The following is a 26,346-nucleotide window of genomic DNA, read 5'->3' as shown; positions in this document are numbered from 1 at the left end:
GTTGAGAGTCTCTAAAATAGAAAAGATGCACCACTTGAAAATATATTAATGGCTAACTAAGTTACAAATCACAGTTATGTTCTTAAAACTTTCAGGAACATTACAAATGCTATTAAAATAAGCCAACTTCTGAGATCACCATAGGTTAGACCACAGGTTAGGAAAACAAATATGTAGAATCCTTAAGGTGAAACACATGGAAAAGGTAAGGCAGAGCTAGAGTGAACATTACAAAGAAAATAAATAAGCAGAGAAAATTCTAAACCAGCATGATCGGGACAAATACAATAAACTATATCTCACCAGGCTATCATTATGAACAAAAGCCACACAGGAAACCCTAATGGGTTGTGTTTCAAAAATTCATTTGTAAGTCAGTTGTTGGGAAGTAGAGGCAACACATTTTCCCATAGTAATGTTGCTAAACAGTGCTTGGGTTACCAAATGAGCCCACAAACGATTGCATGTAAAAGGCTTTGAGGACTAAAAACTGCAAAGCATATATGATTATTTAACCCATATTTGTAATAAAACTTTGCAGGAAAGAGTTATCACTGGAATACCTAAAGCAAAACCAACAAAAGCATTTCAAATTTATCTTAAATATTAGGACAGAAGAAAATACATATTTAATCAGGAGGATTACATGGCTCTTGGGAGGTTTTTGTGGAGATTACAGGAGTAAGTTATGGACACATTCAAGGTTGTTAAGATATGAGAGCCGTGATTTGTTATGATGTTTAATTTCACTTCAAAAGAAGTGGAACAACACAGAAGGAAGCTCAGACTTTTTAAAAGATTTATTTATTTATTTGAGAGAGAGAGAAAAAGAGAGAGAGTATGTGAGCTGGGGGAGGGGCAGAGGGAGAGAAAGAATCTCAAGCCGACTCCCCACTGAGCAGGGAGCCGACTGGGGGCTGATCTCAGGACCCTGAGATCATCACCAAGCTGAAATCAAGAATCAGATGCTTAATCAACAGCCACCCAGGCGCCCTGGAAGCTCAGATTTTTTAAAAACGAAAAGGGGGCTCCAGGAGTGTGTGAGGGTGTGTGTGTGTATGTGCAAGATTATCTAAGGTAGAATTAATCAAGCTATGAAAGACAGGGGAGGAGGGTGGAAAAGTCGGATACAAAATCTGTCCTCAGAGGAAAAGAAGTGGTACAGAAGGTACCCTTGAATTTGAATTTCTTATGTGAACTGCTAATTGGTGGAGTTTTGTCTAGCAGACTATCACTTCAAGGGAAATGCTAATTTTAAAAACAAGTAATTCAATTTTAATGATGTCTTAAATATCATCTTGATTGAGCTTGTATGTTCAGCATATCACCAATAAAGTGTAAAATAAGAACACCATGATTCTCCTCTGCCCTTACTCTTAACAAATTTTCCTCTTTTCTTGAATGACAAAAACTACCGTCATCAGATGAACCCAGTGTGTCATAGGTAAGAATTGCCAATATATCGAATTCTTCATACAAAGCTGTTAAACTTAGCACTATTCTTATAAGTACTGAGAAGAACAGATATTGAAGGGGGCAAGTGAGGGGAAGAAGGCTTCTTATGGGAAAGAAACAAAAATACCAAGAAAGGTGAGAGGTGTGTGTATGTGTCAGCGGGGGTGGGGGGCTGGGGGGGAGGGGGAATACATAAATAGTGATACAAAGGATAAAGAGAAATAGTTCATATTAAAATAGGAAAAGTCAGTCTTTAAAATTCTTTGGTGTTCGGGCGCCTGGGTGGCTCAATTGGTTAAGCGACTGCCTTCAGCTCAGGTCATGATCCCAGAGTCCTGGGATCGAGTCCCGCATCGGGCTCCCTGCTCTGTGGGGAGCCTGCTTCTCCCTCCCCCACTCCCCCTGCTTGTGTTCCCTCTCTCGCTGTGTCTCTCTCTGTCAAATAAATAAATAAAATCTTTAAAAAAAAAAAGAAAAAAAAATTCTTTGGTGTTCAAGGTTATTTTACATGTGAAGAAACCAATTAGTGTTAACAAGAAAGGACCACATTAATAATCATACGGGTTAGGTATATTCAAAAGGCCAAAGGAATTCTTTAAATTTTCATAATAGTCTGTAAATCATTTCTATTATCAGATATGATTTGTTCCTATTGTTGCTATAGTCACATTATTAATGCTTTCTTTAGGATTATCAATGCTATAGGAATATTTTTTGGGTTTTTAAGAAACAGTAACTGATTTTTTCTGATTACAAGTATAAAATATATTCAGCATAGGAAATTCAGAAAATACAGAAAAACATGATGAAAAGAATAATAATCGTCCATAATTCTACCAACCGGAAATAGTCAAGGTTATTAACATTTAAGCTAAGACTTTTTAGTTGCAGGCAGCATTTCACTAAGCTACTTCAACATTTTATCTGAAACGATAATGACTAATATCTTGAGAGAAACACACACGCACACACACAAACACATCATCATCATCAAGTGAGTTCTAGACCATCTTCTTTCAAAAAAGCTCAAAATAAATAGGGTTAATTTAAAGTCACTGATTTGTAGCTACCTTGAGCTTTCAAGCATTAAAACCAAGTAAATCACGACTAGGTTCTGAACCTAACGGCCTCCATGAAGTCAGGCATGAATCACCAAACTTTCTTTTCCAAAGAAATCAATATTGTAACAAGCCTATGGGTAAATTCAAGCAGCAAGCATGTGCCCTGATATATAGAAAGACATACATACAGCTTAAGGAGAAAAAAGAACAGGAAACAGAACAACAACAAAGAGCCCTTGTGCTCTGCTTTGCTCATTGGGCTCCAAAGTGGGAGTTAACAGCAAAATGTGGCAACTCTGAACTGGCTTGGTAACTGCATCAAAAAGTGCATGTCCTCTGTGCTTGGAAAGCACTCCCCTACAGTACGTAGCTGAGGATCGCCACCGGTAACTAGCTCCAGAGCAGCAAGGTGATGGTTTCTGTGGGTGACTCAGTTCCTACCACACGCTAACAAGAGGTCACTCCCTCAGGACACAAACTTCAAAAATTCTTCATCTTGGGGTGTGAGGTAGTCTTCCAGCCTTCTGGTATGGTTCTGTTTCTTGATCTAGGCACTCGCTGCACAGGCATGTTCACTTTGTGAAAATCCACTGAGCTACAGACTAATGATTTCTGTACCCCTTTGGTACGTACGTTACACTTCAACAAAATTTGCATATACCGAAAATTCTTCATCCCCAGATAATATTTGTGATACCCTCTCAAGTAAACTCTGGGCAAAACTCCAACAACAGTGTACAGTTCAGTGGCCATCGTGAAAACGAAAAGCCATTTTAGCCAATAAGGTGCTACTTAACCAAGCAACAGGGAAACTAGGTGCAAACCTCATTTGTGACAAAGACATCACCTCTAGGAATATCATGGGAGAAGAGGAGCTAAAAGCACACATGGTGATCAAAGCTCTCAAAAGATCAAGGCCACAACAGGCAATGCATATGGGTTAGACCAGATCACGTTTATGGCCAGAAGTATACATTTAGGTAAAGCTCTATAGAGCATATTTTTGTTCTAAATTTTCCAATTCATAACCCTCCCTGTCACCATTTCTGCACTTTCTTTCTGCTGGTTAATGAAAGAGAAGCTTGATCCCTAACCCCCCAGTCAAAAACTACCTCCTTCAACTTATAAGGAAATCCTCTATTTTTAATTACATGGGGAAATGCTTACAATAACAAGTTGGATACAAAATCGTACATACAGTATATATTTATAATTCTTTAAATATATATGCAGAGCAAAAGAAGAAAATGACAACAAAAACACCCCAAAATGCTAAAATGCTTATATCTATAGATTTTTATGTTTTTCTTTAAATTGTATTTTTTTTAAAGATTTTATTTATTTATTTGAGAGAGAGAGTGAGAGAGAGAAAGAGCACAAGAGGGGGGAGCGGGAGAGGGAGAAGCAGACTCCCTGCTGAGCAGGGAGCCCGATGCGGGACTCGATCCCGGGACTCCAGGATCATGACCTAAGCAGAAGGCAGTCGCTTAACCAACTGAGCCACCCAGGCGCCCTTTAAATTGTATTTTAATGCTACATTAATATTCATTAAAAAAACCATTATGATCAAAGCAGGATATAAAACCCTATCTATACATGAAAAAGGAGACAAGAAAGAATATTAATGGAATTGTGGAATTATGCATAGCTTTTTAGTTTTATACTTTTCTGTATTTTCCAAGTTTTCCGCAAGAGGTAGGATTAATTTTATCATCCGAAATAACATGGAAAATGTCTTTGATACTCCCCTGTTTACTCCATTTAAGCCTGGGAACATAGATTAAATATGGCATTCTGTAGGAGATAACACATCTTCCAGGGACTGAGGGGGGCGTGGAGTTCTTTATGTGCTTACAAAAACAATTTGCTGATCGAGCTGTATTTCTTTTTTTTTTTTTTAAGGTTTGTATGTAATGGAATTCCACATATCACCAACATGTTCAATGGAAGCATTTTAATTGGAGACATAAATTGAATGCTGGTGTAAACTAAGTTTTTAAAACAAAACAAAACAAAACAAAAAACAGAACAGGGAAAGTTCAATGTAAATACTGATTCTCACTGTTACCTAGGTCATTTCATCATTAAAACCCTATAAACTGGCCTATGATGGTGATCACCATAAAAATTAGGGAGCTTGCAATCTGGAAGCATTTGTACATTCTTATTCCTCCTACTTTACCTTAATTATTTTGTATATTCAGGCAAGAAGCACAGTATGCATACAATAGATCCTTGATAAAAGCTCAGTGAATTGAACTTTTTTTTTTAAAAGATTTTACTTATTTGAGAGAGAGAGAGACCGAGGGAGAGAGAGAACATGAGCAGAGAGAGAAAAACAGACTCCCCGCTAAGCAGGGAGCCCTGATCCCAGGACCCTGAGGTCATGACCTGGGCCAAAGGGCAGACGCCTAGCTGACTGAGCCACGTAAGCGCCCCTCAATGAATTGAACTTTAGTCCCCTTCCCCATTAGATACTTTTCTAGTGAATCTTATGACCCTCTGGCATTCTTGGGTATTTTTTTTTGCATTCTTGGGTACTTAGAGCAACCCAACAAGCATTTTTAGAGCACAGACAGTACAAAGGTTCCCATGAGGAAGATGAAAATTAATCAAGTGTTACAGTCCAGTAGGAAGGCAAGAGAAGTAAACATATAACTACCAGCAAAATGCAAAAAGTACTATAAGACATGGAGTGCCATGAGAGCAAAACAAAAGGATTATTTTGGTTTTGGTGTGGGCTGTGGTGGGAAGAGGAAAAGAAGGAATTGAGAAAGGTTTCAAAGATGAGGAGGCATCTGTATTGAGTTTTGAAGGATGGGTAAATCTTTGGCTAGCAGAGCTGGGAAGAAAAGGGTATGGAGGAAAAGCAGTACAAACAAAGGAATGATAATGGGAAAGGACAGAGGGCATTTAGGGGTCAACATGAGAGAGGAGGTATATAAAGCTTTGAAAGGGTGTTGGGACCAGATTAAGAGGCTCATGGGCCATGCTGGGAAATACAGTCTAAAACTCGTAAGTAATGGCATAGACGTGATCAGAGCTGTGTGCCGGTGGTATATGTGGAAGAACGGCGGGAAGAAACGACTGGAGGTGGAGACCAATTAGAAGCCTAAGCATTTGTTCCTATGAGAAGACACAGGAACGAAAAGCAGGGTAATAACAGTTGAAAGGGAGAAGGGGACATTATGTGAGAAGATCTAAAGTGATAGAATCATCTGGACGTTGCAGTTATTCATCGGAGGTGGGGCTGCTGGTGGCCTGAGCGTGAATGTAAGGAAGAAGAGGTGTTGGATGAATGAATTAATAAAATAACAGAAATAAAACAAAAGAGAAGCAAGAGAAACAAAAGACTGCTTGGAAGAATTTCAAAGGAGTGGTCAACAGTGTTAAATACAGTACTGCAGAGATATCAAAAAGGATGTATCTAGAAATTGATTTTGAACCAGTACTTTACATTGGTAAATCATCACCACCCAGTCTCTTCTCATCCTCTTTGGAACCTCTCTATTTAAAAAGGTTCTTTTCAAAGTCAACATCCTAGAAAAAAAAGCAGACTAACAATTAAATGTCATGTGGCTGACAAGGGACTGGGTGGTGATAAAACATTATCTCAAAGTCCTTTGTGAAGAAGACTGGTAGCTTGAGGGAGAAGTAGTTATATGAAAAAAGAATGACAAACACAGGTGGGCCCAAAGATCATTTTCTTGTAAAGAATTCAGTCGGCTCACCCGATTCCTAAAGTGTTGAAGGTAGCATTTTAGGTAATGTGGACTTTGAAGTACTCCAGGCTATTCATCTTCAAATTATGTACTACCAACATCAGATTCCATTTTTGTTTTCTGAAATACATTTAACTATCTTAATTGTCATAAAAACACTTTTTTAGTAGCTTCCAATATGCCAGGCACTGTGTTAAACACTGTATTTGCATTATCTCATTTAATCCCAGAGATCTTTTTTTTTTTTAAAGATTTTATTTATTTGTGAGAGAGAGAGAGAGAGAAAACGTGCGTGAACAAGCAGGGGGAGCAGCAGGCAGAGGGAGAGGGAGAAGCAGGCTCCCCATTGAGCAGGGAGCCCGATGCAGGACTCGATCCCAGGACCCCGGGATCATGACCTGAGCCGAAGGCAGCCGCTTAACCGACTGAGCCACCCAGGTGTCCCTCCCAGCGATCTTATGTGGCAAGATTATCATTATGCCCATCCTACACAGGAGAAAACAGAGAGTTAAAGAAGTAAAATGACTGGCCTAAGATTTTAAAGATACAGAAAGTCCCTGACTTCCGATGATTCAACTTAATGACTGCATCAAAGCAAAATGCATTCAGTAGAAACTGTACTTCACATTTGGAACACTGATCTTTTCGGGAGGTAGCAATTTGCAGGAGATCCGCTCTCAGGATGCTGGGCAGTGGCAGCCACCGGGGACGCCCAGTCAGACAAGAGGTCATGGTGGTAAACAATCTGTACATTTATATCCCTTCTGTACCATACAACCATTCCGTTTTTCCCTTTCATTACAGCATTCAATAAATCACACGAGACAGTCAACACTTCAGTATCAAATAGGCTTTGTGTTAGATGATCATGCCCAGCTGTAGGCTAATGTAGGCGTTCTGAGCACGTTTAAGGTAGGTCAGGCTAAACTATATTCGGTAGGTTAAGGCGTTATTAAACACATTTTCGACTTAATATTTTCAACTTACGATGGGTTTATCAGGGACGTAACCCCATCGGAAGTCGAGAAGTTCTGTAGTTTAAGTGGCAGAGCCCAACCTCTTAAGATGTTTCAACAATGTATACAAAGCAACCGTTTTATACATCCCATCGGAGACCACCAAATCATTGACTTAAACTGCTTGGTTTATTCACTTTTGTTTGTTTGTTTTAACAGCCCTCAGGAATAATGCTTCTCCTGTCATGCCTTTGAATATGTTTCAAGTTCCTGTAAATGTGTCATGGATTAGAAAGGTTGTAGCTCTCTTTCAATTAATTCATGTCTGCGCATATTGACTCAAGGAAAATTGTACAAGCAAGTACCCATACCACTTCAACCCGTGGGCTGTGCTCAATTAGACAGCATGCAAGGTTCAGGCCCATCTGCCTTGGAAAAGCAGAACAGTTAGTTGCACAATAGCACGTGTAGCGTGTCTCACCGTGACAATCCTACATTTTACATGGCTTTCATGCGTACTCTCAGTTTTGGTTGCTTATTTCATTCTCATACTTAAGATAAGCTATATGAATAGTGATTAACCTTGGAAACCAAAAATTTCTCCTAATTTTCTTCCAGGATTCTGGATCAATTTGACTGAAAAATACCCAGAGACTGCAAGACAAACTGTTAATAAACATCTATCATTTGCAATTATTTATCCGTGTGAATCAGGATTTTCTGGACACTTTGCAACCAAAATGAGGTATGGGAACAAACCGCATTGGTTGATGCAAGGCTAAAACCACCTCCTGTGACATTTTGGTATATATAAAAACAGCCTCGGGGTGTCTGGGTGGCTCAGTGAGTGAAGCGTCTGCCTTTGGCTCACGTTGTAATCCCAGGGTCCTAGGATCCAGCCCCACATCTGGCTCCCCGCTCAGCGGGAAGCCTGCTTTCCCTCTCCCTCTGCCCTTCCCCCCCCCCCCAGCTGGTGCTCCCTCTCTCTCTCTCTTTCTCTCTCGAATAAATAAATCTTTAAAAAAAAAAAAGCCTCATTTTCCCAACTGAATGCTCTTTAAAGTGGAGTTTCTCTCAAATAAACAAAAGTTTTAAAGCAACTGCTCTAAACCAGTTAGTTCTGTTACTTCAAAGAAACGGGTCTTCCTTCATGTTCCCAGGCCTGTGATAGGCGAGAGTATGGATGTTCAGCATAAACTTAAAGAACAAACAATTCAAGCACAGGCTTTGCTGAGAGTGGGTCAAGAGAGGTTTCATAAACACCTAGGACAGCAACGGCTTTTCAACATTTGGTGGCCTTGTATAATTCAAGCCAATACACATTGAGTTAATCAACACTTAAACCTCAATCCCACCTCTTTGCCACGAAGATCCCAGATAAATTGTTTCTGATCAGAGATCACAATGAACCCTAGGCTTACTCAGGAATGAACAAAGCAAAACACACAGAACTTTGGGAACAAATGTTCAACAACACACGTGCATGAAATGCAAAGTGATTTTCTCCCCCTGTGTTGAAAAGCAGTTTCTCTAGGAGTTTACGGAGGAAATGTGATTCTATACTTAAAGTAACCAGCTAGTTTTTTGATGGCTAGTCACCCTAATGGTAAAATTTGCTATAGTTATCATGTCCGGAAGAAATTTTAAAGTCCTCAAATACCTTTCTGAGTGTAATTTAGCTAAGTGGTCAATATTTAGGGCTTTATTTCTATACAGTATCCTAAAACAAAACAGCCATGATTAGATTCAAATTGACAGCTGCATGAACATTTATCTGTATGTTTTCTGCATCTTGTTAGCATTAACCTATCGTAATAACTAACTTTAATTGAGTGTAATTATTATCTGCTAGGTGGTTTAGATTTATTATCCTTAAGAATCATGGCAATGTAAGTATCTCCATCTTACGGAGGCAGAAGCGGAGTCTCAGTAAAGTTAAAGAACCTGACCAACGACACAACGCTATTGTGTAGTAAAACCAGAATTTGATACCCGTTCTTGACTACAGTGCCTGTGCTTTTCCTAGTACACCATATGGTCTCTGAATAACATACAAGAAAGATGTATGTAGAGTGCCTGGCACTCAGTGGGAGCTCAACAAAAGTTAATTTTATTGTCCCTCAAAACTATCAGACAAATATAAGCCTATATTCTTAACAGACTTAGGATGAAAGCACTCTAAACGGGAACTTTAATTAAAGGGTATTCTTCATTTCCCAATCATCCATGCAAATGAATCTCATTTGGAGGAGACAAAGTCAAACCTTTGCATTTACGTAGCCAATGGAAATGTAAGGACTTTAAATTTTACCAAATCCTTCACTGTCATTTTTATTAGGCTTTAAAAAGTAATTTCATTCTAACCAATGAATTATCAACCAAGAGAGATACAGCTGCTCCTTTAACAGACATTCAAATCTAAGAATCACAGCAGTTTAGAGCTGGAAGGGATCTTAAGAGTTCACCTAGTTCGCTTTTGCCTCTGCACACTCTGCCAATTTGGCCTCCACCTTCTACCTCTCTATTATTATTTGGCTAGTGAGTAATTTGTACAAGGTCACAAAGCTGCTAGAGGCACAGAAGGGACTAAAAGAACTCCGATCTCCTGAGTTCCAGTTCAGTGCTCTTTCTATTATACCACCCAGCCACTCAATGTGAATGTTCTCTCTAGGCAGGGCCAAACCCACTGCTTTTAAGAAAAACGCAAAACCTCTAGCACTTAAATAAGCAGATTCATCTCCCCAGTGACTCCCTAAAAGGCTAATCCTATCAGCTAGGCTTTACTGAGAAGGATGATGTGTTAAACTCTTTACAGGCATTATTTCATCTCATCCTCAAGGCAAACCTGTGGGAGTAGTTCTTTCTTAGTTCCTTCCCTTTTGATGGATGAGGGAACACAGACTCCAAAACTTCAAATAAGCTGCCGAAGGTCACAGGACTAGTTAGCAATGGAGCCGGAATTTAACCAAGGTCTGACTTGGGCCCCAGCTCTCAACAACTATGATATACTACTATTATGTGTCCCTTCCCTTCTACCCAATTTTTTTTTCCCTCTGTCCTTTGGGGCTTAGGATCATACATATGCTAAGACTACCTAATCACAAATAAGGTTTCTGGAAGTATCACCGAACAGGGAAAAACAGTAACCCACAACATCTCCACAAACTGAAGACGCACCCAGATTACTTTTTCCCCAAAGTCTAGGCCTTTGCTACCCTCATGCACAAAGCTCTTTTTTCAGTAACATTAATCACCTGTTTCGCCACTCAATAACCTAAATCGGATTTTTCAAAGGCCAACAAAAGCACTGATACCGACAATCACTTGGGACCCGAGACCCCCGGAGGCAGAGAAGAGCCCAAGAACTAGGCAAAGTTTCTGCCCAAACTGCAATGAGGTTAACAGGGCACAGTAACACAATCTCGAACCTGATACTAGGAAACATGGAGAGAAAAACAGGGAGAGAAGAGGGAAAAACCCTGCCTTGGGCCTGAGTCTGTTAATCATGGAAAGAGTGAGGAAGGGATTTCCAGGCCGCCTTCTCTCCAGTCATTATTTCAAAGCCAGTGCCCACCACCAAAGCAGCCAGGGCAAGACACCCTTGTGGAACACCAGGAAAAGGCGACGCAAAGAGCCCAAACAGTCCTTCTCGAGTTGCCAGCCTCCGCACTCGGTTTGTCTTACCCTTTTCCCCCCAGCCAGGCAAAATCTGGAGGATTTTCTCGCCCCCCCCCCCCCCCCCCCCCCGCGCAGGGTGAAATCTCGGGAAGGAGAGGACCCTGCCCCACTCGGTGGGGACAGAAAGGACACTCGCTTTCCTTCGGAGCAAGGGGATAGGGGGAAGACAGCACGGAGGAAAATAAGAAGGAAACAAAAAAAAGCCACAAAAAAAGAACAAAAACTGGCCTCGGCAGGGGGTTGATGGGGCGCAATGTAGTAGCTGCACTCACCCGGGTGAGACATGGGGATGACCTCATTGCGGGTCCCCGGGAAGTTGAAGATGACGGCTCCAGACGCCCCTCTCTCGTAAGCCAGATGGATCTTGTCGGCGAAGGTGCAGCCCCCGCCGCGCTGGATGAGGGCCAACCAAGAGACCTGCACGGTGCTTCCCCAGTCCCCCGGGACCGTGGGCACCGTGAAATTCGTGTGCGGGTTACAGGCGTTGAGCGCCCCCGGCCCGTCGGGCGGCACCAGGACCCCAGCCACAGGCTCGAGCGGCGAATCCTGGCCGTACACGCCCTCCTCGCTCAGCTCCCACACTGTGCGGTTCACTCCGGTGTGCGGAACCCGCCAGGACACGTTGAGGTACGCGGTCCACACTGCCTCGGCTCCCCGGGAGCCGGGGGCACGGGGGCTCAGCGCCAGCAGGAAGCACCACGCCAGCAATCGGGAAAAGCCGCAGCCGCCGCGGCACAAGACCCCGGCCCCGGGCGGCGGCCCCATGGCGCGCGCGCTCTGCGGTTCCCGCGGGCCCCTGGCCCGCGCCCTCCCGGCTCTCGGCAGGACCCCGGCCGGGCCCAGGTGCGCGCCAGGTGGGGAGGGGCCGGCGCGCGCGGGCAGCGAGGTGGGAGCCGCGAGGCACGTAGCGTCGGGCCGAGCGGTTGCGGCAGATGCAGCGCCTCGCAGCTCCCGTCCTCTGCTCTCCGCTCCTGCCGCGGCCGCGTCGGGCTCTGGGGCTTTAGCAAGAAGCTCCGCCCAGGCGACTGGGGGTAGAGGTGGCAGGGAGGGAGGAAAGGACACTGCGGGATCCGCCTCTTAAAAGGGTAACGGGATGGGCAGGCGTTAGGGTAGGCGCTCAGCTGTGCGGCCAGGTGTGTCGCGGCGTGTTCTAAAAAGATGGTCAGGCCGGGAACTACAGAATCTGCGACCTTATATAAAAGCTCTCCGGTAGGATCCGAGTCCGTTTTGCATTGCGAGAATGGGTTTTTCCCTCCGAACATTTGCCTAAAGGCCGTTTCAGGCTTAAGGTGCCAGAATGTGAAAGTACCTCTGAAAAGCACAGATCCGAAGGGTCTGAGTTGGAGTCAAAGGATTTTTGGGTAGGTGGGTGGTGCTGGGGACAGCTGTTCATATTGAGTCCGGGGGGGGAGGGGCAGGAAAAGCGCGTTGTTACTTTTTTTTTTTTTTTTTAAACCTTTCTCCTTTCCTGCTCCAGGCGGGCGTCATACCTGAGTATTTTCTTAACGCTTACCTCATGCTAAATAGACTACATCAGAAGCCCCTTTTGAAAGTAATCTTAGTCCTCAGAAAAGAATTAATAACGTTTCCATACACCTCAAAACTAAGCCTCTTTTCTTCATCTTCCACAAACCAGGTTTACTCAAATCTATGTATCTGCACCATTCCTGACCTTAACTACACAACCCTTCCCCATTTCCCACCAACTGAAAGGACCCTGACTCGGCGATTCGTTCATGGCACTGTTGCATTATGATTCCTCCTTCCTTTAAGTGTACAAGTTTTATCTACCCAGTCAATTACTGCATTTAATAAGTGCTCCAGAAATATGCATTGGATTGAACTGAATTAATACACCTGTTTTATGACAGCAACGGATAACTTTTGACCTTGGGGAAATTACTTCTCTGTGCCTCAGTTTTCTCATCATCTGTAAAATGGGGATAATAACATTACCTACCTCATAAAGTTGTTCAGACGATTAAATGAGTTCATACGTGTAAAGCACTGAGAACAGTGCTTAGCAGAGTGTAAAAAATATATCTGTTAGATACTATTATTACTAAACAGGGTCAGGGACCCCACCATACCTTTTAAATAATCTTAAAGTTGTCACTTTGAGATAAAAATCAGAGAAAATGATGTTCAGGATGTTTTAGCCACTTTTTCAGTTCAAAGGGATATAATTCACTTTATCCAGCCCAGCATTTGTTAAATTCCCAATCAATCAGTCCCCTCAGTCCTTGGCCCAACATTTAGTTAATCAATATTATTCCCAAAAATTAAGCATGGGACAATTCTTCACTTGATACTCTTATGGCTTGAGAGAAACCTAGAGGAAAATTAACACCATAACTAAACAGCCCGTAGAATCCAAATAAATGGGCAATTCTGTGAAACATAAACCCTATATACTGAAAAGAACATTATATTAGAGGTCAAGGCTGGTATGGGAGGCCAATAGCATGGCACCCCCAACTACTGAGGATGTTAATCTCCGGGATAAAAATTACCTAGGGAAAAAAGAAAGGGTAGGATCGATCATCTCTAAGAAATGGTACAGTTCCAGAAATTGTCTGATTTTGTTGGCGAAGAACACTCAAAATTCAATAAATATTGCCTGCATGGCAATCAACTATATTGTACTTTAAAGAAACACTGTGTTTAAAATTAAAGAGATCTGTTATAACGCATCTACAAAAATGACCATTACACAGATATTTGTTAGTATCCAATCTTAAATATTTACGCCACCTCAACTGTATGCCAGCCATGGGCTAAGCATTGGGGTAAAAAAAAATCAAGTAAGACATTAACTCTGCTGTCAAAAGAATTCACGAATTAGCTTTTATGAGACAAACAAGCAAACTGATAGTTGCAGTATAGAGTGCTATATGTACATAGTGCAAATGCTATGACAGAGGTGTACCCAGGGCAGTAATGGGTAACAGAAAAGAGGAACCTCACCCAGACTGGGAAGTAAGGAAAAGCTGCCCAGAGGAAGTTACACCTGTGCTGAGCTTGAGACGGTTAGCCTTCCAAGGCCCAGAATAACACAAGGGAATGAATGCGCGGAGGCATGAAACTGACCATGTTGGGAGACAGCAAGTACTACAGGCTCTGTAAACACAAAAGGGTTGGAACCCAGAGTACGAGACATAAAGTTCAGCAGGTACACAGAGGTCAGTTCTTGAGAGGCCTTTCGGTAAAGCTAGGGAGTTTGGACTTTATCCAAAAGCAAGGAGTAATACAATCAGGGTTTACGCATGGAGTAATATAATCAGATCTGAATTTGAGAGATCATTATGGCTTCTCTGTGGATAATAGATTGGAGGGGACAAGACTAGAAGCAGGGAGCCCAGAGAGAAGATTTTTGGCAGTGCTCCAGGTGAGAGATGAAGGTGGCCCAGCCCAGACCCAGGAGATGTAGAGAAGTGGACAGACTGGAAATGTATTTTGGAGGATGAAAGAGAGGGATGAATTAGGGATTGCTCTGAGGTGTTTGGCTTGGAAGACTGGATGGCATTCAATCGGGAGGAGGGTTTTAAATGTGTAGAAAGGGTAGGAGGAGAGATGAGCTCAGTGTAGACCTGTTGCTCTTGAGGTGCCTATGATGTAACTAGGTAGCACTGTCTGGTGGGCAGTTGGATTTTCTGATTACTGAACACCTACCAAGCGCAAGCCATTGGCGAGGTGTAGGTACACAGAGACCAAAAAAAAAAAAAAAAAAAAAAGTCCCTGCCCTTGCCCTCAATGAGTTCACAGTTTAGTAGGCAAGTCAGAGAGGTAAACAGATAATAACAGCACAGTTTAATAAATGTTATGACTGAGAAAAACATGGAGTACTATGGCAACATGGGTGTGGCTGAGTTTTTAGGAACAAATAGAGTTAATCAAGCAAAGAGAATAAGGATATTGAGGCAGAGGGAATAGTCTATTACTTGAAAACACCAGGAGCTTTCAGGGAACTAATGTTAATTAGTCAAGTATGGCTGGGAGGCAAGTAGCAAAGGGAAAGCCAGGGGAAGTGAAGCTGGTCAAGTAGGTTATGCCAGAACATGAAGAGTTTAGAAAATTGTGCTAGAGAGTGTCAACTCATTGCCTATGTACTTGCATACACACACACACTCAAAGTGAATATGGCAAAATGGTAACTGTTGAGTCTAGATGGTGGGTCTGTAGGTGCTCACTGTACTATTTTTTTCAACTTGTCTCTGTATTTTAAGCATTTTGCAATGATGAGTTTTAAATTGTGAATTTATATGAAAGTCAGTGGAGCAAATAAATGATTGTTGTCAGACCTAAGCTTAAATAGAGCATCTGGGTTGTACGAGGACAAGACCGGAGGCTGAGGGACTAGTGAGGAAACTCACCTCCACAGCACTATTATGGAGGTCTAGCCCAGTTGTGGAGATGGAGGCATCAGACGATGAACCGTTAAAATCATCCTATGAACTCCCCTTGCTATGAGTCCATTCTCACCAAGCAACCTTATTATCCTTTAGTGCCTCATGTGAATATGCCTACAGGGAGATAATGCACTGATCAGCAAACACTAGTATCTGGTCCACTTGGAAGTTATACTTCTCATTATAAATTAATCAGTTGGCATTCTGGCATATGTATTGGTCTCTTGCGAATTTGGTGAAGTGTGAGTCAGTACCCAGGAGCCCGGTCTCTGGTTATACCACCAATCAAATTTCAAAGCCTACAAAGCTAGGAGCCAGACTGCGCATCACGACTGCATCAAAGTCCTTCCCCTCCGTGGGGACTTGTCTGGGTAACTCCATGGCTTACTCCGATCATATCCCTCTGTCTAGCTGTGATTTCTTTTCAAACTGCAGCAGAGCCTTGCTGCTAACAATGAGGTCTGTGGATCAGGAGCATCAGCATTAGCAGGGAGCTTGTGAGACATGAAGAATGTTGGGTCCCACCCCAGACCTGCTGAGTCAGAACCCTCGTTTTAACAAGATCCCCAGGTGACTTGTACATGCACATAAGTTTGAGAAGCCCTGGGGTAGACTATTCCTGATGGGTAGCCAGCACCCAGCCTCTGCTTGAACACTCCCAGTGTCAGAGCATTGCATCCTGAGTAGTGCTATACTTTCCTTGCTGGAAGGTTTGTGTAAGCTCAGTTTGATTTTGCCTCGGTCCTGGGACCTCACTTTATTCATATATATATTCCTTATACCCTCAAACCAAATGTCCTAGCCCTAGATGTATTCCCTCGGGGTCCTGCCGTCCCTAGGGCTAATTAATAACAGCTGCTGTTCATTGAACGTTTATACTCTGTACTTTACATGCATTATCTCATTTAACTCTCACAGTCATCCATTATTATTCCCATTTGCAGAAGAGGAAACTGGCTCAGAGAGAACTAGCAACCTGCCTAAGGTCATATGACTAGTCGCAGAATCAGGATTCCAGTGCAGTTCTGACTCTTAAGTATTAACAGCTGTATCTTCCCTCTGGAGGGTGCCATTTGCATTTTAACATCGCCTTATACCAAAGGCAGTTCAAGTGAAATGTTTCTTGTATGCATTTCAGGCACTGTAACCCGTGAGGGAGACACACTTGGGCCAGGAGCCTTTTTGAATTCCTCAAATCCTACCACAAAGGCTAACCCTGCCAAATATTTGTACCAGCAGTACCGAATTGAAAGCTGCCCCGAGCGGTGCACTATCTAATAATGAACTAATAAGCCGAGCGGCATCCTGCAAAAGCAGTAGCAAGGCACCACTGCGGGCCGATTAAGTTTCCCGTCCCACTGAGTCGCTGCAGAGGCGCAAAGATGGACGATAGCGTTCCGCCTTTAATATGTCTGCAAGAACTGAGACATCACATCTGGCTTCTTACCATTAGATAAATGGCAAGGCACCATCTGGGACAAATAGTGTCCTGGCATCTAAGCAATGTCGTGGCTACGCAGCTCCACAACCTAGGTGTAGAGAACGCCTGGAAAAGGGATGGCCACAAAGTTCTGCTCCAGGCAGCTGTTCTGCGGAGAGCAAGAAGAAATGGATGGGGGGTGTGGAGAGAGCGAGCAGCCAAACAAAACAAAAAGCCCCAAATGGGATGGTGCGGCATACTTCAAAATAACATCATTTCTGAGTGCAGGTACATCTCAGCTCAAGTGGGTATACAGCCATTAGAAAACAGGGCATCTTTTTTTTTTTTTTTTTTTTTAAACCAAGCTTTCATGCACTCAGAGAGAAGACAGAATTTCAGAGAGGGGTTTTACAATAGTGGGGCTGCTGTATCTGAAGCAGTCTTCTCATATCCATAACACTAATAGCTACCATCGAGAACCTACCATAGGCCAGGTACTTTCCACCTATGAGATAAGTATTATATGCTACTTGTTACAGAAGAAGAAACTGAGGCTCAGGTTAAGTAACTTGCTGAGGTGACCCATGGTAACCAAATGGCAGAATTGGAATTTGACGCCATGTCTTAGTACAAAGCTACGCTCTCCCCATCACACCACTTGCCACTCTATCCAACAGTGCCTTCAAAAGTAGAGGTAGGAAGGCAACGTATTTATTGAGAACCTACTATGTGCCAGACACTTTACATGCCTTAATTCTATCAGTTGATTCTTAGAACAGGTAATGAAATCCCATTGTAATTATAATTATTATAATTCCCCCTTTTTTTTTCAGATGAGGAAGATGAGGCTCAGAAAGGTACAGTATCTTGCCAAAGGTCACACAGCCAGTATGTGGCAGAGTTGGAACTCACACTGGGAGTATGACTCCAAATTCTATGCCATTTTCGCTCTGCCATACTGTCTCTCCACATACATAGTAAGGATATTATTAGAGGGTGGAAAGAATGGGTATATATATTTTTTTGTTATGTTCAGTTAGCCACTGTATGAGTTTTTGATGTAGTATTCAACGATTCATTAGTTACGTATAACACCCAGTGCTCATCACCACACATGCCCCCCTCAATAAGGGATGGGTATTTTTACAGCCACATCCAGTGACATACTTTAGTATACTAAGAACCCCCTCACCAGAGTGCCCTGATTTCCTACCGTGCAGCCCCCAAATTCCTAAACAGAGGTTATGAAAGTACATTTAGTCAAGCACATCATCGTCATTTATAAATGCCTACGTTTTCCGTTGAGCACACTCGCACTCATGAGTGTGTGGAGAGGAGTGCCTGAACGTGTGTCACGTGCAGAAAGGGCGTTTTGTGTCCATTGATGAAAACTGGTACAGAAAGGAATTGTATTGATGGAGGACAATGCAGAAAATTTGTGCTCAACTGTGTCGACTTGGTTGCTACTGGGGGGTCAGATTAACTATTTTGAGTTTGGAGAGATGATTGAGGGGATCCCGGATTGCTAAAGAGGAACAAGGGTGGGGAAGAGCCCAAGGTATGGGGAGCAGGAAGGACTTCAGGGAAATGTTGGGCAGGGCTGGTGCTGGGGAGGGGCGGGGCCGGAAAGGACTACGACTCGAGTGGGAGTGGTTTTTACCCTCCACTGCCAGTATCGGGACAACCTAGTTGGGAGACTCATCTGGTCACAGGCAGTCTCCTCTCTTGCCTTTTCAGACGAAGGTTTCAAAAGAAATAAATCTGTGACCATAAGAGATTTACATATATGCTACGGAAAGAAAGGAAAACAATTACTTGGGAGAAAATGGGAGAGAAAAATGTGTTGTTTTTTTTTTTTTAAGATTTTATTTACTTATTTGTCAGGGGGAGAGAGAGAGAGAGCACACAAACAGGGGGAGCGGCAGGCTCCCCGCTGAGCAAGGAGCCCGATGCGGGGCTCGATCCCAGGACTCTGGGATCATGACCTGAGCTGAAGGCAGACGCTTAACTGACTGAACCACCCAGACGTCCAGAGAAAAATGTTTTTAATGAATTTGCCCTACACATATGAACACATATTTGAGCTTTACTTCCAACCCATTCCTGCTACTTACTAGACTAGATTCACGCAACTCCCCCATTCCCCCTTTGTTGTTATTTTTAACTTTGCTGTTGACTGGTTATATGACACTGAGGAAGTTTCTCTTTCTTCTTGTTCAACTATAAAACAGGGATAATAATAATGCAAAATTACATAGCTATATTTTGAACCACGTAATGTTCCCTCAGATTAAAGCCTAACAAATCGGATAGTATATCTAAAGAAGTGTCTCTGATCTTGCCACTGCCTAGGACAAATGACAGAAGGGAGTGGGCCTGGCAGGCGAGGATAGGATCTGTTTGCTAGATTAGTGAGGAGGGGAGGTCTTAAAAATGTACATGGGCAGTGAGGCTTTTGTTTAACCTACAGACAGAATGGGATTCATTTTTTAATTATTTTTTTAACTATTTTATTTATTTGACAGAGAGAGGGAACACAAGCAGGGGGAGTGGAAGAAGGAGAAGCAGGCTTCCCGCTGAGCAGGGAGCCCGACTCGGGGCTCGATCCCGGGACCCTGGGATCATGACCTGAGCCGAAGGCAGACGCTTAACCGACTGAGCCACCCAGGCGCCCCTGGGATTCATTTTTTAATAGGAACACAATTTGATAATTCCCAGTAGACCTGGGATTTCTGAAAAGCAATTTAAGAATAAACATGCTTATATTGTATCGCGATCACCTACTGAGGCCAAGGCTTGCTTTTTTAGAAGCTCAAGTCTGCCTGAGTGTGGGCAAAGGCAGCCTTTGTATTCCAAGGGGCAAAGTCACAAATTCTCAGCTGCCAATTATATGCATTAGGATTAGCCACAGCTGGCCAGGGCTGAAAACTGATCAATAACACATAGTAAACAAGTATTTGGCAATAAGTGACTCGATGCTATCACATAGTTGAGACAACTGAAATCGGCTGGCTTACCACTCATAATTCACACAATAACTAAGTTCTGTCACACCAGAATTAGATATGTGTTATGGTTATATTGGTCGCAGGAACCGGGCAAAGGACAAGGAGGCCTTCAACAAAAGGATATTTTGTGGCTACAAAACTTACTTTGGTTTGACTTCATCACAAATCATGCAGTGTAAAACGTAGGAACATTAACAGGGGGAAAATGCTACCGGGAACATCCAAAGGAAAAAGTCCAGATCCACTGAACCACAGCACGCTCTGGAATCTACAAAATCCCTCTCCCTTAGCTGACAATCTTCCAATTAGCAGGGAGCAGGTTCACTTTTTTTTTTCCCCTAAGTTGTCTCTGTGTAACTTTGGGGGCAGATAGCATCAGTATACTTCATGTTCTTCATAGCAAACTAGTTCAGCCTTGGAAGTCAGTGACTGCTTAATATTCTGGATGTTGTCAACTCTGGAGCCACAGAAAGCCTTTCACCAGAGGCAATGAAGTGGCTCAGTAATGTTTGCTCTTCGTGAGGAAAAAAAAAAAAAAAAGCAGAAATTGAAAGCCTGAAGCTCTTGTTTGTTTGAAGAAGAGGCTCGTCGAATTTACCTGCAATAATCGCCCCAGTTCATTAAGTGTCTTCGTTTTTCTGAGGTGGGGATGGCCGAGGTGTTTAGAGACCTGATGAGAGCACATGCTGGGGCCCTGCGCACCGTGTTTACGGTTAGCGCACCCTGCTGATTTCAGGACCTGCTATTTGGTTGGATTCAAGACGGGATGAAAACTTCACACACATTTCAAGAAGGCAGCTATCTTCTCTCAGTGCTTTCAGTTATGCCCCTCATAGGCATTTTCAGCAGAGGTTCTAAGACAGAGGTAATAGTAAAAAAAGAAAAAAAAAAAGTGTATTTATAATGCCTGCTTTCTTTTTTTCACAGAATCCTACCCCTGTCACTGCAAGTTGTGTTAGGTAGCAGTGAACAAGCAAAGAAGCAGCAGACTTTCTGCAGGGCAGGGGGGGTGGGGGGTGGGAATTGCCAGACTATTTCCACCCGATCACTGCAGTCAGTATATAAATTTAGGAATAAAACATTTTTACTAACCTTGACCCTGTGGGCTGTCTGACATACAAAATTGTAAGCAGCAAGTATCATTGGGAATGCAGGAATTATAATTTTCTCTTTTGGAGTTTCAGTGATTTAAAAGAAAATTCACCCATTCTCTAACTTATTCATTAGAATAATAAATTTTGGGGGGCGCCTGGGTGGCTCAGTTGGTTAAGCATCTGCTTTTGGCTCGGGTCATGATCCCCGGGGTCCTGGGATCAAGCCCCAAGTGCGCTAGGCTCCCTGATCAGCGGGGAGCCTGCTTCTCTCTCTCCCTCTGCCCCTCCCCCTGCTTGTGCTCTCTCTCTTGCTCACTCACTCTCTCAAATAAATAAATAGATATATTTTTTTAAAAAAGTATAATAAACTTTTTTAGAGCTTTTAATATCTACAAAGTCTTATGACAGTTGCTGCGGAAGATAAAAAGATCAATGCAACATGGTCCCTCCATTAAATATCTCAGGCTACTGGGGGTAAATTGTATCAAGAAAAATTTTGTGGGTCTTCTCTTTGTTTTTGCCTGCATGCATCTAGATTATCAGCAATACAAGCTTTAATTGAAAGCTTCGTCCAATCTCAAATGTCTACTAATGGAACAGTGATATTAATTTTCTCTTAGACTATTGTAAATAGCTTTCTAATTGATCTCTCTGCTTTTTGTCTCTCCCCCACTCCACACCATCCTTCATCTTACTGCCATATTATGCTTTCTGAAACATAGCTATGATTCTGTCACTTCTCATTGCATATTGAATAAAATATAAACTCCTAAACTTGAAAGGCTAGTCCTCCACAATCGAGGTCCATCTGAGCACTGCTTCCTTTATGTATCTGACTGGACCTGTGTTATATAGATAACATCTTCCAGACTCTGCTACTTTTATTTCCCTACATATCTATCACTTCCATCAGAGACAGTTCCTTGAGAGGAGGGACCACATATTTTTCTTCTTGGCAGCCCCAGCTCTTACCCTGGCACCTTAGAGTACGTTTGAAGAACGAGGAAATGGCTGGCCAGAACTGAAGAGCAGGCTGTCTATCTGGTATTAATTTTTCCCATTGTTTTTGTTTAGGTATAATTTACATACTGTAAAACTCACCTTTTTTAGGTGTATAGTTCTGCAAGCTTTGACAAACGTATCATTGTGTAGCCACGACCACAGTCAAGACACAGAACACTCTCGTCACTCCCCAACTTCCCTTGTGTTATGCCTTTCTAGTCAAAACCCTGCCCCACACCCTTACCCTGACAACCCCTAGTCTGTTTTCTGTCCCTATGGTTTCGCTTTTTCCAGAATGTCAGATAAATGGAGGCATTCAGTATGTAGCTTTTTGTGTCTAACTTCTTTCACTTAGCAAAATGCATTTGAGATTCATCCATGTTATTGCGTTGGCATGACATTTAAACAAAAGAGTTGTCAAAGAGATGGGTGCTGTGAGGGGGTACAAAGTCCTGTGTGAGTATAGAGGCGAGAATGTTTGCTTCTGACTCAAGGAATTAGAGGAGATTCCATGGAGAAAGTAACATCTGAGCAGGGCCTTAAGGGACAGGTGGGGTTTTATAGGTATGAATGGCAAGGGACGATATATCAGGAAAGGATACAGCGGGAACAAAAGCTCAGAGTCAGGGGAGAGCAGAGTGGATTTAGAAAACACTGTTAAGCTTCGGCTAGGGTACAAGAGGAGGAGTAGCGGGAGACAGGTTAGGGCTTTGCTGACCTTGAATACCTATTTAAGAATTTGGTCTTGATTTTATGAGGCAGTGGTCAGCCATTGCAGGTTTTCGATTCAGACTCTTCTTTGAGGAGAGTAATACTTCTGCCTGCAGGTAATTATGCTGTCCTGCCAGAGCTGAAGTAAGTTGTCCTCTGTCGGGGTGAGTGTACAACAGGGCAACAAATGACATCGAAATATATCAAAAGCATACCAAAGATATAAAATATCCGCACTAACAGTACTTGCTAGAATGTGTATTCATGATATGACCGAATCAATACCTACAAAAAGCTCCCTTATCTCTCCATTCATTTGTATTCTCTCAATTCTCTCTATAGTCAAGGTATCAAAAAGCCAAGTATTGTTCCTGGATCCTCTTTTCCTAGTTCTCCACGGAAACACCTTCACAGGGGCAAGAATTTATGTTAGGGCTTCTATCTTTAGCAGAGAGCCAATAAACAAGTCCCAGCTTAACAGCATTAGTTTCTTTTGTAAAACCATATTACCCACCAGTATTATCCAGATTTCTATGTAAAAAGAACCCCTTCCTATTTTGGATGCTTTTCCTCTTAGACAAGAATAGACTTTTGACCAAAGAGGATATGCAGATGGCAAATAAGCACATGAGAAGGTGTGCAACATCCTTAGCCATTAGGGAAATGCAAATCAAAACCACAATGTGATATCATGGAGTGCCTCCCAGAATGGCTTAAAAAAAGTAGTAACACCAAATGATGATGAGGATGTGGAGAAACAGGAGCACATATACAAATACATTGTTGTTGGGAATATAAAATGGCACAGGCAATCTGGAAAGCAGTCTAGCCGTTTCTTTCTCTTTTTTTAAGATTTTATTTATTTATTGAGAGAGAGCAAAAGCGAGAGAGAGCATGAGTGGGGGAGAGGGAGAGAGGGAGAGGGAGAAACAGACTCCCCGCTGAGCAGGGAGCCCGATGTGGGGCTTGATCCCAGGATGCCGGGACCAGGACCTGAGCCAAAGGCAGACGCTTCACCGACTGAGCCACCCAGGAGCCCCTCTTGAACAAGTCTGGCAATTTCTTATAAAACTAAACATTCAACTACCACATGACTCAGCAATTTCATTAGTTTCATGAGCCTTTATCTCAGATAAATGAAAAATTATGGTCACTAAAACCTGAATGTGAATGTTCATAGCAGCTTCATTCATAATTGCCCCAAACGGGAAACAACCCAGATGTTCTTCAATAGATGGATGTTTAAACTGTGGTACATCCACACCCTGGAATACTGCTCAGTAATAAAAAGGAATGAACTATGAATATATGGACCAATCTGGATGAATCGCCAGAGAATTATGCTGAGTTAAAAAAAAAAAAAAAGCCAATCCCAAAAGGCTACCTGCAGTATGATTCCATTTATATACTGTTTTTGAGACAAGAATATTATAGTAATGGAGAACAGATTAGTGGTTGCCCAGAGTTAAAGAGAGAGTGTGGGGTGGAGGTGGGGTGGCTATAAAGGGCAACACGAAAGAGCCTGTAGTGATGCAGTTGCTCTGAATCTTGACTGTGGTGATGGTCACACAAACCTACACACGTGATAAAATTGCACAGTGCATGCAAATGAGTGCCTTAAAACTAGTAAAATCCAAAGAAGGTGGGTGGATCAGATCGATGTCAATTTCCTGGCTGTGATATTGTGCTCTAGTTACTTAAGGTAATATCACTGGGAGAACCTGGATGAAGGGTATAGGATATCTCTATTTCTTTTTTCTTTCCTTTTCTTTTTTTTTTTTTTATTATTATGTTATCTCTATTTCTTACAACTGCACGTGAATCTACAATTTTCTCAGAATAAAAAGTTTTTTAAAGAGAGGAATATGTGTTGGTTGTAGAAATATATACAGCATTACTTGAATTAACTTTAGGAAATTATTTTTGTTTTTTTTGCCAAGGAATCTGGATGTTTTCTTATGGCATTAAAAAAAAAAAAAAAAAAAAACCCAACAGTAAAATTCACCATGTTTCTAGTTTCAGCTATGTTGTCAAGAAACAAGGAGCCCAAGGAGGGCAACTACTTCTGCTTCTGCTAGAGTTGTTCTAAACCTTTTTTAAGAGTCAGAGCTGTTTCTGGGACGCCTGGGTGGCTCAGCTGGTTAAGCGTCTGCCTTCGGCTCAGGTCATGATCCCAGGATCCTGGGATGGAGCCCCATGTCTGGCTCCCTGCTCAGCAGGGAGCCTGCTTCTCCCTCTCCCTCTGCCTGCAGCTCCCCTTGCTTGTGCTTGCTCTCTCTCTCATCTCTCTCTCTGACAAATAAATAGTCTTAATTTTTTTTTTTAAAGAGAGCTACTTCTGAAAATTTGATGAAACTTATGTACAGAATAAATGAGCACACACAGTTTTGTGCCCAATTTCAAGGGGTTTTATGGGCCTCATGAAGTTTATCCAATGACCCCATGTTAATGTTGGTCTACAGCTATACTGTTCTATATGGTAAGCCAATAGCCCCATGTGACTATTTAAAATGAAATAAAATAAAAAATTCAGTTCTTCAGGCACATTAGCCACATTTCAAGTGCTCAATGGCCACAGGTTGCTAGCTTGTAATTATGTATTAGTACAGAGACAGAACTGAATGTTCTAGTGAACTGAATTGCTGTAGAACATTTAGGATAAGATTTACTTTATATTTTAAAAAGCAACTCCATGTACTTATAACTTCAAGAATACTTTAGCTGCATAAAGACCCTGTGTGACCCACCTGTGCACCTCCAAAGACCCCCCTCCCCCGACACTCCCAGCCTAAGAACCTCCTCTTTAGGTGGATTCTATTTTATCCATAAATGTTTTCTTTTCTATTGGGTTTAATCAAGGGACTAATTTAAATCCCCTTTGAATTAAGTAGACTATAGACCGAAATTATGATCATTTCAATTATTATATACAATGGCAGAAGAAGACAGGGCTTACATTTGCAAGTATGAAGCATTGTTTCAAGTGCATGAAGTACTTTTGGAGGAGAAGATAGGTACAGGTGAATAGGTATTAGGAGATAGTCAAGAGTCAGGCTCATCTACATAATAACAAAACAATCCGTTAAAAGTGGAACATTCAGTTGCTTTGTTCAACTAGGATTTTTATTTATTTTAGTGTCATGTAAACATATGACATATGTTTTAAATGCTGTGATGGGAAAACAAATAACTGAGTTGAGTAACATTTTATTTTTACATTTTTTTAGATTTAAATTCGAGTTAGTTAACATATAGTGTATATAGTGTATTATTAGTTTCAAGGGTAGAATTTAGTGATTCATCAGTTGCATGGAACACCCAGTGCTCATCACATCCTAAGTGCCCTCCGTACTGCCCATCACCCAGTTACCCCATCCCCCCACCCACCTCCCCTCCAGCAACCCTCAGTTCGTTTCCTGTAGTTAAGAGTTTCTTATGGTTTGCCTCCCTCTCGTTTTTATCTTACTTTATTTTTCCTCCCCTTCCCCTATGTTCATCAGGTTTGTTTCTTAAATTCCACATATGAGTGAAATGACATGGTATTTGTGTTTCTCTTACTGATTTATTTCGCTTAGCATAATACCCTCTAGTTCATGCATTGCAAATGGCAAGATTTCATTCTTTTTGATGGCTGAGTAATATTCCATTGTATATACCACATCTTCTTTATCCATTCATCAGTTGATGGACATCTAGGCTCTTTCCATAGTTTGGCTATTGTGGACATTGCTGCTATAAACATTGGGGTGCATGTGCCCCTTCAAATTACTATTTTTGTGTCCTTTACATAAATACCTCCTAGTGCAATTGCTGGGTAGGGTAGTTCTATT

General features: G+C 42.1%; 1 protein-coding gene across 2 annotated transcripts in view; it reads right to left on the bottom strand.

Moving 5' to 3' along the window:
- RNF128 (ring finger protein 128) overlaps positions 1-26,346 on the bottom strand; it is a 103,385-nt gene that overhangs the window by 51,267 nt on the left and 25,772 nt on the right. The window contains exon 1 of one of the 2 annotated variants that reach the window (XM_035006645.1): positions 11,145-11,826. The exons of the other annotated variant lie outside the window; for it this stretch is intronic. Coding sequence (XP_034862536.1) covers positions 11,145-11,637 — 493 coding nt within the window. The 5' untranslated portion in view covers positions 11,638-11,826. Of the gene's footprint in view, positions 1-11,144; positions 11,827-26,346 lie in introns of those variants that run through there. 2 annotated transcript variants of the gene reach the window in all.

The sequence above is a fragment of the Mirounga leonina genome, unplaced genomic scaffold (genome assembly GCF_011800145.1).
Source record: "Mirounga leonina isolate KUSES-001 unplaced genomic scaffold, KU_Mleo_1.0 Mir_101664, whole genome shotgun sequence".
Taxonomy (NCBI): domain Eukaryota; kingdom Metazoa; phylum Chordata; class Mammalia; order Carnivora; family Phocidae; genus Mirounga; species Mirounga leonina.
This window is presented reverse-complemented; position numbering and strand designations above follow the sequence as displayed.